Source organism: Corythoichthys intestinalis, chromosome 6 (genome assembly GCF_030265065.1).
Source record: "Corythoichthys intestinalis isolate RoL2023-P3 chromosome 6, ASM3026506v1, whole genome shotgun sequence".
Lineage (NCBI taxonomy): Eukaryota > Metazoa > Chordata > Actinopteri > Syngnathiformes > Syngnathidae > Corythoichthys > Corythoichthys intestinalis.
Genome location: NC_080400.1, coordinates 7,716,422 through 7,730,719, shown reverse-complemented (window position 1 = coordinate 7,730,719; position 14,298 = coordinate 7,716,422). Strand labels below are relative to the sequence as shown.

Below are 14,298 nucleotides of genomic sequence, written 5' to 3'. Positions count from 1 at the left end.
CTTTACGGAGATGAAGATTTCATTTTTCAGCATGACCTGGCACCTCCTCACAGTGCAAAAACCACTAGTAAATGGTTTACTGACCATGGCATTACTGTGCTCGATTGGTCTGTGAAGGAATTCGTCCCCCCGGCCAAGCCGCACGGAAACGGCGACAGCTGAATGGAAATGGTGTTTTGCTGCTCACCGCTTCTGTGAGTCAACCGGGAGGGCTGAAATTGCGCGCGTTCACCTCTTATGTTAACCCTTTGTACTGACTTCATGTTCCAAAAGTTTGAAGAAGGCTCACCGAAAACAGGTTGATAATTTATTCGTCGACAATGGTCAAAAAACAAGGCAAAAACAGACGACAGAGGAACAATGCTCGATCCAAAACAAGGCTACATAGAAAAGTTTCCGAGCAGCGAATCTGTTTGTTATCTCAGTGTCCAGTGTTTTTTAAGGCTGCAGTGGAGTGGGCCAGGCCGAAGGGTGTTGTTTCGGGATCATCCTGCTGTGGCAGGTTTTGGGCGGTTAGGTTCGTGCGTGGATGGGACGTGGTTCGACGCTGGTCTTGACGTCCCAAGCGCCCGCTAACAACTTTGTTATCCGGGCTGGGCGAGACGCTACTTGTTTTAGGACAGAGAGCCCTGCTCTTTGTCGTTGGAGTGGTCGGGTGAACTGATTGCAAGAGTTGCTGCGCCAATCTTGCTTGTGACACATACGTTGGGCTTCTGTGATAAGATGGCGTTGTGTATCTATTCTGCTTCATTTCATTAAACTATGGTGTGTTATTTATTTGATATTAGGTGTGTTAAAGTAGAGAATCTGTGGGATATTGTGAAGAGGAAGTTGAGAGACACCAGACCCAAAACTGTGGATGAGCTTAAGGCCACTATCAAAGCATCCTGGGCCTCCATAACACCTCAGCAGAGCCACAGGCTGATTGCCTCCATGCCACGCCGCATTGAAGCAGTCATTTCTGCAAAAGGATTCCCGACCAAGTATTGAGTGCATCGCTGATGAAATTAATTGAAGGTTGACTCTTTTTTTTTTTTTTTTTGTCTTGAAAAACACTTATTGTATTGGTCAGATGAAATGTGCTATTTTTTTTTTAGATAGGGATTTTTGGTTTTTCTTGAATTTTTTGCCAAAATCATCAATATTAAACTACTTCAGTTGTGTGTAATGAATCTAAAATATATGAAAGTCTAATGTTTATCAGTGCATTACAAAAAAATTAACTTCATCACAATATGCTTATTTTTCAAGAAGGACTAGTATTATATTCAAGCCATTTTCTGTTGCGCTTCTCACTCGGGACGCAGGTGTGCTAAAGCTTATTCAAGCTGATTTTGGCTGAGAGTGCTTTTCCTGAGCAATAAAAACATGAATTATGTGGAGAAACTGATTAAGCCACACGTCTCATGAAAAAGCAGATGCATGTTGGGTGTGCAGTTGTGAATCACGCTGGAATTATGCAGCTTTGAATCAATCAAGTGTGAAATTTGAAGCACCGGCAAAATCGTGGTCACAGTGACCACTGTAAATGCCCCCGAGGCAATGGAATCGAGCTGAAACCAGTGATTTTTTTTTTCTTTTTTTGGTGGGTCCCACAGGCATGGTGTGATGACGCTGCAGGCGCTGTCCGAGTCTAACAGGAGGCTGTGGCTGGAGGCCATGGATGGCAAGGAGCCGGTAAGGAATCCCGTCGGTGTTCTTGACCATCCTGCAGGACAGACAAACTGGTTGTAAGACTGCTGTAATACTCAATCGTGTTCCACGGGCTCCCTCATGTGTCTGCTGTGGGAAGTTGCAGTCTACCTCATATACCGTCTAGGATGGTCAGAACAAACTTAACAAGTAGGCCATGTAATTGTAGATATGTAGGTAAAATGTGTGAAATGGTTCATTTTAAAAATTAGGTGATAACTGTTCAAAATACGTGTGTTTTTAGCCATCCATCCATTTTTTTCTGTTTATCCTCATTCATTTAGTCAGAAATGATTACTTGAAGGTTAACTAAATCTAAAATGCATTTATAAAGATACATAAAATTGACCTTTTATGAAATTTTGTCAAATTTATGAATTTAAAATTCGTTCTCACGTATTCCTGGTATTGTGGCCAACTATTTTAGTTCCACTGGAGTATATCAATCAATTGTTATCCCACTCTTACTTCAAATTGTAACATCATATCAAGGACGTATGTTTGGTCTCAACATTGGTAGGGACGATATCACAGCATAACCTGCATGTACACTTTTTGCTGGGGACCGGACATTTATAAGACCAATCAAATTGTGTGAACGGGGGTCAGGGCTACATTTCTCACAAATATAAACCTAATTAATTGATAGGCTAAATGATCAATGCAAAATAAATCTGTATTGACTTATACTAACACTTATGTGTATTGGTTCAGGTGATACAACGTTCGATTCAAACCTTTGTTTTCAAAAACTACTCAAACATTTTGAAGTGCAAGTCCCTTTAAGAAAAAACAGGGAGCTATCCAAGAATGGGTCAACTTCTGGGTGACACTGGAGCACCCCTAGACTCAAACTAAAGTATTGTAACCAGGGCCGGCCCAGGCCATTTGGTGGCCCTAAGCAAAATAATGCAAAGGGGCCCATATTTTTGGCCCACCATTTCGTCACAGTGTACTGTGAAACCCATACATGTAATCCAACCCATACGTCCATATTTTGTATATTAATCAGATTTTGTTGCACTGCATACTTCAAACTTCTCACCCCAAATGATTGTCAGTACTTACAGTAGACAGCGCCAAACCTTTTTCTAAAAGAGGAAAGAAAAGTTAAGGAACTTTTATTTTTTTAAGCTTGTAATCAAGTATCAAAACTCAAAAATGTCAAATAAGGCAAACTGTAGAAAACAAAATAGAATATAAATGGGGTGGCGTGGCTCAGTGGTAGAGTAGTTGTCCCCCAAACCAGAGGTCGTGGGTTCGATTCTCCGCCCTGATGAACTCGTCTAAGTGTCCTTGAGCAAGATACTGAACCCCATGTTGCTCCTGGTGCTGCGTCACCAGTAGGTAGATGGTGAGATAGTGTAAAGCGCTTTGAGCGCCTTGAAAGGTGGAAAAGCGCTATATAAGTATAACACCATTTACCATAAATTAAACAATTGCCAGATTGGGGGCCCCCTAGTGGTCAGGGGCCGTAAGCAGCTGCATAGTCTGTGTATAGGCTGGGCTGGCCCTGATTGTAACAAGTGGGTGAAAGTGGGCGAGTACGGTCAGGAACGCAGTTCGGGTATAAGATTCAGGCCCGGAAGTTGTTCCGGTATGTGGTGCTTTGATTCCGAAAATATGACGGCGACTGTCAAAAGGCTTTGTTAAAAAATAAAAAAAAATTTAAATTAAAAAAAAAAAAAAAAAACTGCCACACATGCATTAAATCTCCAAGAAGAAAACAATGTACCAACATCATATTTACATACACAAGTGTTAACAACAAGCATAACAAAGTGCTTGTGTAGCGTAATCCGTTTCCACCGATATTTATTATTTATTCTATTCCAATATTTATCATTTATTTTATTCCACAGACGGCACGGAGGTTTCCCCAGCTGCAGCAATTATCTGAGTCTGACGATGACGAGTCACGTCAATGTGCGAATGCATGCAGCAAAGCAAAACGCCTGCACTCATTTATCCGTTCAATTGGCTGACATACTGACATGTGATGACCAGATAATTTGCTCTGATGAGTTCAAATGTGCATGTTTTTCTTAAACAGCCAAAATAAAAAATAAAAAAAGGGCAATGCAACAGAAAATGGATCAAATCTTTAAAGGCAAGGGAAGAGTTAAGGTGGCTTATTTATCATATTTAGCTTTATTTGCTCTGATGGGGAGGTTCAGAACATCTTAGCTGTCAATGTGCACTTTGGACTTATATTTGTTCATTTCTGTTAGGCTACTTATTCATTTCCTCGTGATTTAAAAAAGTCAATGTTTGCGCAATCTTCAAAATATATCCCATGTCACTCTGCATAATACAAGTCATTTGTACTTATTTTTCTGAGTGTAGGTTACTTATATCTTTATTATTTAAAAAAAAAAATAAAAAAATACATGTTTACATTATCTTCAGTTTTAATATACCACACATCCTATGTTCTTAAGTAGTTAAAATTGAGATTTGGCATTAAGTATGTAGGAAATGAGGGAAAATAAAAATTAGGAGATGGAGGTTGGGGTTACAACTGTTTTTGTTAACATTTATTTAGCAAAAATTGTGAATGAAAATCATTTTTTGTATGTGTGATAGAAATAACTGACCAAAAAGTTTTCTTTGCATTTCAGTTCATTTTCAATAAAAAATAAATAAAAAACAAAATTCCTGGCTCAGTGGTGACCTTCATGTCGGGGAGTTCTGGCAAGAAATTCTAACCACTTTCACCCCTGTATAAAAATGATATGGGAAAAAAAATTAATGAAAAAAATCCGAGATATCCGAGGACCGATCTACATCTGAGGCATATTAGACTACCCCAAGACTCGAACCAAAGTACTCTCATCAAATTCTCATGCGTGATTTCATTTCACAGATTTTTTTGATTTTTTTTTATGTCAGTTCATGTTTATGTCAGTGTCCCCCTGAAGGGGACCCATTCTTGGACAGCTCCCCATTTTTTAAATAAAGGGACTTGCACTCTGAAGCCACCGCGTTGCATTACTGTAATGCACATATTGCAAACAATGATCCAAATGAGGGGATGGCTAGCTTGATTTTGTTCTTCCTTTTGGAGGCTGGCCTAACCACATTTTGCACAATATATCGTTTCAACATCACCATCACAATATGTTCATGCGCAATAGTCCTATCACAGGAAGTGCAATTTTTTTTTTGTTTGTTTGTTTGTTTGTTTGTTTGTTTGTTTGTTTGTTTGTTTGTTTTTTAACATGTAAACTTTTGTTTTGCTTCATAAAAGCAGCAAGTGTGCGGACACATGGTCTCCTGGATCCCTTTTATATATATCAATCTTCATAATTCGTAGAGGAATCCCCTTAGCCTGGAGTAAACTGTATTATATGAATACAATGTGGTCATGGTGAGTCAACCAATGTCAGCCCAAACAAAGCTATTCAAGTCAATAGGTGAAAATTATTCTAGTTTTAATATTGCAATATACAGTATATCGCAATATATCACAAACCCCCAAAAAGTCGCAATGTAAGTTTTTTTCCAATATTGCTCAGTCCTATTAGCAAGTTCACACAGTTTAATGTTATGCTAACTCTCGATGCAGGTTGGACTTTCAGTAGCAAAATCAGTGGTGTTTTCCCTACCTCCACAACATTGACGTCTTTTTACGTTACTTACTACTTACTACTACTACTACTAAGACCAACGTAAGCTAAGTTTTTCTTTGGGCTAATGGTTTTTAATGCATTTGTAATTTAGTTTATATGTATATATAGCTGTTTTTTTGTGGGAATATGAGTCTGAACCATTTGTTCAGAGCATTGAAAAAAAAAAGTTAGCATTTTATAGCATTTAAGCTAGCGGACTTTTGCGATATAAGTTAACCAATTGTTCTTTTGTTGTACATAGATCCTCATTTATTTATTTTTAATACCGTTTGAGGCTCAGCTCAGGTATTTTAATTTTTCATGTTCCTTTTCCGATTACTCGATTAATCGGCTGCTAAAGTAATCGATAGTTCAGCCCTAATGTAATTTAAGTAAGGTTGCTTAAAAGTTGGAGGGGACAAATTGAGCATCCTGAAAAGTTGGTAGTGTTATTTCCCTACCGTCCCTATGCAAACCTACGCCCTTGCATCATACCACAATTGTTTTCTTTACCATCTAAAAAAATCAGTTTTTAAAATGTTTCATTTTCAATTTTACATATTTATTAACTGATAAGAAATAAACTGAATAATTGTTTAATGAAAGTGGGTAATTAACAGCGGTGAATTAAGTACTCACTTTTTTAGTAAGGTAAAAGTACAGATAGAGGTGCAAAAATTACTTAAGTTAAAAAAAACAAGGATCTAAGAAAAAATTTACTCAAGTACAAAAAAAAAAAGCATATGGCGGAAAACACAGACAAGACTAAAAAAAGCAAGTCACTTTTGAGATTTTAAGTTCTCCAGCACTGTAAAGGGAGATTCTCCACACTTTCATTGTACAACTGTATAATGACAATAAAGGGCTATCTATTCTATTCTATTCTATTTTATTCTATTCTATTCTATTCTATTCTATTCAAGATGAAGCTGAGCTCAGAGTTGCTTTGAGACCTGTTGCAGCTCAATATTGATTCATATATAAGGCGCAACGAATTATAAGGCACACTGTTGGTTTCTGAGAAAATTTAAGGCTTTTAGGTGCGCCCTATAGTGCAGAAAATACAGTACTAATTCATTGCTTAAAATAGGTCCCTTGAGCTTATTTTCAGCTGGCTAGCTATTTATATTTCCAGAAATGTGATTGAAATTTACTTGAAGCACTGGCAAATAATTTCACTTATTTCTAGTAGATTTACACTGAAAACAAGGGAATTTAACTGGTTTTAAGGAGGTGTTTTTTTGCAGTGTATTTACAGTATAGGCCAAAAGTGGACACACTTTCTCATTTATGTGTTTTCTTTATTTTCATGACTATTTACATTGTAAATTCTCTCTGAAGGGAATAAATCTATGAATGAACACATATGGAATTATGTACTGCAAAAAAGGTGAAATAACTAAAACATGATAATCTTGTATGCTAAAGTAGCCACCCTTTGCTCTGATTACGTTTTTGCATACTCTTGCCCTTCTCTTGATGAGCTTCAAGAGAGAGTCACCTAAAATTGTTTTTGACTTCACAGGGATGCCTTTTCATTAGTGATGCACGATAATACATTTTTCAACCGTTACCGATAACCGATCATTTCCTCCTCGTTCTAACCGATAATGTCAAGCCGATAATTCTATTAAAAGATTTATTGTAAAATTTTAAAGTATACACATGAGAAAATATTACTGTGCAAAAATAAAATTTATTGCTCCTTTTTTCGACATCAAATGTGAACAAGTAGTAAATTCCAACATCTAAATACAGATTGTCTGACATTGTGTGATGGTAAACTTTTGGCAACGATTACTTAAATACCTAAGTTGCACAAAAATGTGTTTAAAAGTAAGCCATTCCTGACATATAACATTACTACAGTGCAAAAACACACCTCCTTAAAACTAGTTAAATTCCCTTGTTTTCAGTGTAAACCTTTTGGAAATAAGTGAAATTATCTACCAGCACTTCAAGTATATTTCACTCAGATTTCTTGAAGGAAAATAGCTAGCTGAAAATAAGCTTAACAGCGTAATTTTAAGCAATAAATTATTACACTTAATCCTAAAAAAATAAGTCAGAAATGTTAAAAAATGTTCAAGAATATGTATGTTTAAAACATTATTTGAAAGCATTTTATTCTTGATTTAGGTGAAAAAATGACAATTTTTTAGATGTATGTGTTTAATAAGAACAAGTGGCAATATTTACTTCAAGTAAATGGAAAAATCTGGAGCATTCATCTGTTAATTAGTCTTTAACACTCAAAACAAGATGGGAAAAATTATTTGACTAGATTTAAGAAGAATGATCTGATTAAGTTGTCATAAATTTACAGCGTGCTGAATGCATTACTGGTCTGGTTGATTTCTTGTGAGTGGTTTGATGCATGTTACAATTATCATCTAACCACTGTGCCGAAGCATGCTTACTTGACATCACTTGTCCAAATGTCCGTGGTGAAACTTATGTAATCGGCATGTTTTTCACGAAGAATGGTGGTCGTATAAACTGCATTATTTTTTTATCCGGTCACTTCCGGTCAAAAAACGTCTCTCGACCGGCATCACCTCCCACCGGAGATGAGTGGCGGCGGCAGCAGCTACGTTCGTACCAGTGTTATATCCGCCCGCCCCACCCGTCTCGCCGCGGCATATTCGGGGCATGGCTCTGCTCCGGACGGAGGCGCGCGCTTGAGAGAGGATGGGTTGAGGGGGCGGCAGTGGAGAAGTGGACAAAACTGCTTCGTTTGCGCACATTTGGAGGCTAAATCAAGTATATAATTATCAGATTGCATTATCGGTTGAATTTTTGTTTATCTGGATTATCTGTGTGATGTCATTATTGCCATTATCGCCGGTAATTATCGGTAACCGATATTATCGTGCATCTTTACTTTTCATGGTTGATTAGTGGAATTTATTGCTTGATCATTGGGGTTGGGACCTTCATTTGCGTTGCATTGAATGAGGTGTGTCCAAACTTTTGGCCTGTACTGTACATACAGATATCTGAGCCAATATTCAAAGAAAAATTCCGATTAATGTGACAGATTATTCTATTCAATATTACTATTTGTTCTTATTAAACGCATACATCTAAAAGTTGGCAATTAATCACCTAAATCAAGAAAAATATGGCTGTCAAATAATGTTTTGTTTACAATGGGTTTTTTCCGAGTTTTGATCAAGTAAACTGGCTGGATTAATCAAAGAAGCCGGTTTGATTTATAGAATGACAGTTCTAAAATTTGCAAATTAATTTTTGCTTTTGTTTTTTTTTTTTTTTGTAGATTTACAACCTACCTGCCATACTTAGTAAGAGAGAAGAGAGTAAGTGTGGCTTTAAATCTCTCCCATCCTCGATTTTATGACAGTAAAACACATATATTCACACATTGTGTTTCCCCTTAATTGCCAAAGAATTTATAGAGTTGCCTATTATTATTATTTATATGAAATGTAAATATCTGTTGACGCTTAGCATTCCTCAACGATGCCGGCTTCAACTTTGTGAGGAAATGCATCACCCTGGTGGAGAGCAGAGGTGACGCATGTTTAAAATTTTGCTAAATAATCAACATTACGGCTTAACATTGTCCTTGTTCCATGCCAGGCATAAATACGATGGGCCTCTACCGGATCGGAGGCGTCAACTCCAAAGTACAGAAGCTAATGGCCACGGTGTTTTGTAAGTGTATTTTGGAGGGTTTTGGCTGAAAGCATCAACTTCTTTTATCCCAACAGTGTGTTTTTTTTCTCGAAGCATCCAAAGCCCCCGCTGACATGGACCTGGATCCCGACACGTGGGACAACAAAACTATCACAAGCGGCCTGAAAAATTACCTCAGGTCGGCTCGCCCTCGTCTGTCGCCAGTCACGAAGCCAGGCTGCTGACTCACAAAGGATTTTTATTTTTTTTCTTCAAAATCTTTAGATGTCTCTCTGAGCCGCTCATGACCTTCAAGTTGCATAAAGAATTCATCATGGCTGTCAGTAAGTTGATCGCAAATGATCGCTTCCATTGACAATGATAAATGTCCAAAGTAGACGTTTGTTATATTGTCGTCAATGGTCGTGAATGAGTAAATATTAATTTGGCACATTTAATTTAAGAGGGAAATGACAACAATATTGTTTTTTTTCTCAAAGTGTTTAATAAAGCCCTACAAAAATTGTCGCAATACATTGAAATACAGTACATTGTAATTGTATTACAGGTTGTGGTTGCCATGGTAAGCACACACATTCTTGTGTTTGGTTATCACAAAACTTAATTACCAAACTTACTAATGTGGTACTTTTTGTTCATATTTGGTCATACATTTTTATGGATTTTTTTTAAATAAAATTATTTACACTTGCCATTGCAACTGGGAATGTCCAATCAGGATTCAGCATCTGATAACCTGAAGACTAAAGCACATTATGTCAAAATACTCAATGAGTACTGTATGTGCTTGTTTGTAAGTGGGCCAAATTTGAGAAGAAAATATTGAAGCATTCTTGAGTTATGGCAAAATATGTAAACAAATGTGTATAAAATAGGGTTGTTCCGATCATGTTTTTTTGCTCCCGATCCGATCCCGATCGTTTTAGTTTGAGTATCTGCCGATCCTGATATTTCCCGATCCTATTGCTTTTTTTTTTTTTTTTTTTGCTCCCAATTCAATTCCAATCATTTCCGATAATTTTTCCCGATCATGTACATTCTGGCAATGCATTAAGAACAAAATGAATAAAACTCGGACGAATATTTATTGTACATTCAAGTACTGTATTTGTTTATTATGACAATAAATCCTCAAGATGGCATTTACATTATTGACATTCTTTCTGTGAGAGGGATCCACGGACAGAAAGACTTGCAATTCTTAAAGGATAAATGTGGCTTTGTATATTGTGACTAAAATTGCCATCTAGTGTATTTGTTGAGCTTTCAGTAAATGATATTGTAGCCATTTAACTTCTGCCCAAATGCATGATGGGAAGTGCAACCATGACTGTGCGTCGTGGTACCAATTGATATATCTTCTCTGTGATGAGAAAAAACATAGGGTGTTAAGAAAAAGATCAACTATTACCTTTCTTCCCCACATTGCTTACCACGATTATTTTAATTGTTGGGAAAGGAATTGTAAGGCTTTAGCCATTTAAAAAAAAAAAAGGCTCCAAAGGCTGCCAAAATTCACTCTACTCATTTTACGCTGCCTTTTAGCTCTATATACTGTATGGGTAAAAAAGGCAACTTTATAGATTGAACGCAACAGTGCGTGAGTGGGTCGTGCAGCGCATGCGTTAATTGCGTTTAATATTGTAACGTGATAGATGTAAAAAATATTCATTCTCGCCGTTAACGCGATCAATTTGATAACTCTACCTTAAGCTGAAACTAAAGACTCTGGAAGAGTGTAACACATTATGTCTGTAACGTTAAATACAATTAGAAAACGATTTAATTAAAAAAATATATAAAAAAAGGCATGTCCGATATTGTTATGCTGATTCCGATACTTTGAAAATGACGTGATCGGACATCTCTTGTATAAAAATATAACTTTTAGAAACATAACCACACACAATATATGTGCCACTACCGGTATATGGTTTTAGGGTTGTTGTTGCTGTTTTTTTGTTATGTTTTTAAATATATTGAACATTAAGAAATTGTGAAATTGTTGTCATTTTCAAACTCATTTTTCAATAATATGTCACCATTAAGTCTTTATAGGTAGAGGTAGAGGTAGGTATCTAAAAAAACTGAACTTAAATATCATTGTTATATTACCGTAATTTCCCGAATATAAGGCGCACCCGTGTATAATGCGCACCCCAAATTTACTTGTAAAATCTAGGGGAAATTATTGTACCCGTTTATAACACGCACCCTAATTTTAGCACCAATAAATAGAAGAATACAAGAAAACAGAGCTCGTGTACAGATACAGAAATGTCATTTTACTGACTGGTGAAACACAGCACAAGCATAGCACATTGGTATTTCAAAACATTACCATAAACTGACAATATTTACGGTAATAATATGATTTCACAACTTCTCCAACTTACCAGGATCTAGGAGAAAACAAAACAGACGTGACTTTTCTTTTAAACGCTGCTGTATAACTTGCTCGTTTACATCATGATGAATAAATGTTTCTTCCATGGATTGACACGGTAAAATGAAAGTGAGAACGTAAGTCGGAAATCCGTGAGAGCTCATCGCTGTCAACACGACAGTGACAATAGGAACTATTGTTATTTGGGTTTGAGTTTCCCGAGGGACAGATATAGTTGACGGACACAGGAAGTCTGTGCGCTTACGTTTGTTATGGTCCGAGTTGCGGCGCTGCATTGCAATAAACGTTGACTCAGATGAGTTCAAGAAACTAAATTCTGTGCTTTATGAAGAGTGTAAAAAGCAGAATTCAACACAGACGAAATCATTCGGCCGATTAGAGTGAAGTATTACCGAAACAAAATGGTGACGTCACGTACCGTAATGGTCGGCAACGGGTCGCCGCATTCGTTTCTTCAACACAACGTGGCCGTGTCAATAAAAAAAAAAAAAATTGGTTCATATATATATATATATATTTCTGTCTCCATCCATGTACTCGTTTATAATGCGCACCATGAATTTACAATTTGATTTTGGGGGGAAAAAGTGCAGTTATATTCGGGAAATTACGGTATTCAATATTAGAGGTCGACCGATAAATGGACTTTTTTTCTAACATCGCCCATTGGCCGATTAACAAGAAAATCGTCCGTTTAACAAAAAAAATAAGCCGATAAAAAGGGTTTTGATCAGGCAGCTGTGGCCACTGCTGACTGACGGTAGGACCCCGGAAGGACCCCGCAGCAGCTTAAAGGCAGGCAGCTACAGGAAGCTTCAGGCTTGTCTGTTTTATAAATATCGCAAGAATTTTTTTAAAAAATGTATCTTGCATAAGAGAAATGCAATGTTGCTTTAGCCTTCTAATCTAAGGTGTTTACTGAGTCACTCCAAATGTAACTTGTAGCGTTAGCGTAGCATTCGCGTTTGAACTAGTTTTAGCTTGGTAAGCATCCTCTAAAACTCTCACTTGTTTCAATCTCGTCATGACGTCCTGGTGTGTTTAACTATTTGAAAATAATGCACTGTTCTCTTGGGTCTGTATAATCATAACAACAAGTGCTGCGTTTGTTTGTCTGGTTTGGTAGCACTAGACTGAATTAATTCTTTAAGTCTCAGGTCATCATTGTAAAGTTGCAGCTGTTAAAGCAATTTTTGAAAAATTGCCTTTATAATCTATGTGCTTAAAAAAAAAAAAAGAAGTATCGACCTCAAATATCAGCTTACAAAATGGGCTTTGTATATCGGCAATTGGCTGAGATTTTTTTTTAGATATCAGTATTGGCATCGGCATTTGAAAATCCCATATCGGTCGACCTCTATTTAATATATTTCTTTTTAATTATTAATGGATTTCATATTTTTTGTTATCTTGTACAAATAAATACGCTTATAATTAGGGATGTCACGATACCAGAAATTTAGTAGTTGATGATGATGCTATTGAAATTCCATGTTTCGCGATACAATTTCGATACCACAGTAAAAATAAACAATAGATCCCAAGTACCTAAACGTACACTGCTTCATTAGAAGTCAACAACGATAATGTGTGATTACACAGAATAATCGGCGTGTGACTTTAAAGTTTTATAGTGATCCCTTGCTACTTCGCGCTTCAAACTTCGCGCCCTCAGTCCATCGCAGATTTTTTTTTAATTAAAAACAAAAAAAGAATACAGATGAGCTGTCCCGAGCCGATCGCATAGTCTCACTCTCGCTCCCTTCCTCTCCCTGCTCTTTGTTCGTCAGGCATGACACTGGAGTTGCTTATTAAAGTTAGCAATTTTGACAGATGTTAGTGTTAGATCTTGCCAGAGTCACGGGCTTCAAAAGCGCGGCATGCGTCAATCATCGTTTAACTCGCTAAACAGTTGCTGTGGCAACTCATTGTGTGCAAGTGAGCAGCTTGGGAGGATTTGGGTAGAATCACTATGAAGCATTTAATAAAGCCAACCATTTTTGTACAACTTTATCTTTTAAAGTCATTCAGTGGGACAGTAACATGTTTAAAATGTGCCATAATTATTACATTTGAAGTGTTTAAAAACTATTTATTTAAAATTTTATATATACATATATACAGTGGGGAGAACAAGTATTTGATACACTGCCAATGGGAAAACCCATTGACAGCGTATGAAATACTTGTTATATATATATATATATATATATATATATATATATAATAATTATTTTTTTTTTTTTTAATTATACTTTGGGGTAAAAACTGAAAAAACATATCTTACATGTATCTCTTTCCGATGCTTAATCTTAATCACATTGAACGGGGGGGGGCTGGGTGTGCACTACTTCGCGGTTTTTCACTTATCGCGGCGGGTTCTGGTCCCCACTAAACGTGAAAAATGAGGGATCACTGCAGAATAAAATAATCTACATTAAAGTACCAAACGATATAATAAACAAAATAAAATACTGTGCATGTACTGTCGGGTAGCATTGGAAAATTAAACAGTAAAATAAAAGATACAGGCCAAAGACCCGTCCAGTTGATTTTGGTGGGGGGCACTCCCTGCTTCTATCAGGTCACCTCCTGTTGATATTTTGACGTACATGGGCAACAATGGAATCGAAGTACATTGAGTAAAGCCTGAGTAAGAAAGTACATTGAAGTACATCAATGGCAAAGACGTACCTTAATTTTCGCACTAGAAGGCGGACCTGACTATAAGCCGCCACCCACCAAATTTGACACGAAAACGGCATTCCTTCATAGATAAGCCACAGCTGTTCTCACTGTATTACGGGACATTTACACCAAAAGATATTAACCGGTAATGCTTTATTTGACAGCAGCATCATATGACTGTCATAAGACCAAATGAACCACAATGAAGCTTTGAACCAATTGGCTGCAAAGCTTTATTGC

General features: G+C 36.9%; 1 protein-coding gene across 7 annotated transcripts in view; it reads left to right on the top strand.

Annotated features, from left to right (window-relative positions):
- The window catches only part of LOC130916974 (rho GTPase-activating protein 42-like), a 247,007-nt gene that overhangs the window by 203,598 nt on the left and 29,111 nt on the right, over window positions 1-14,298 (top strand). For all 7 annotated transcript variants that reach the window (XM_057837983.1, XM_057837982.1, XM_057837981.1 and 4 more), the window contains 6 exons: window positions 1,599-1,677; window positions 8,584-8,623; window positions 8,775-8,837; window positions 8,907-8,981; window positions 9,057-9,141; window positions 9,228-9,286. In XM_057837983.1, the coding sequence (XP_057693966.1) occupies window positions 1,599-1,677; window positions 8,584-8,623; window positions 8,775-8,837; window positions 8,907-8,981; window positions 9,057-9,141; window positions 9,228-9,286 (401 nt within the window). The remainder of the gene's footprint in view (window positions 1-1,598; window positions 1,678-8,583; window positions 8,624-8,774; window positions 8,838-8,906; window positions 8,982-9,056; window positions 9,142-9,227; window positions 9,287-14,298) is intronic.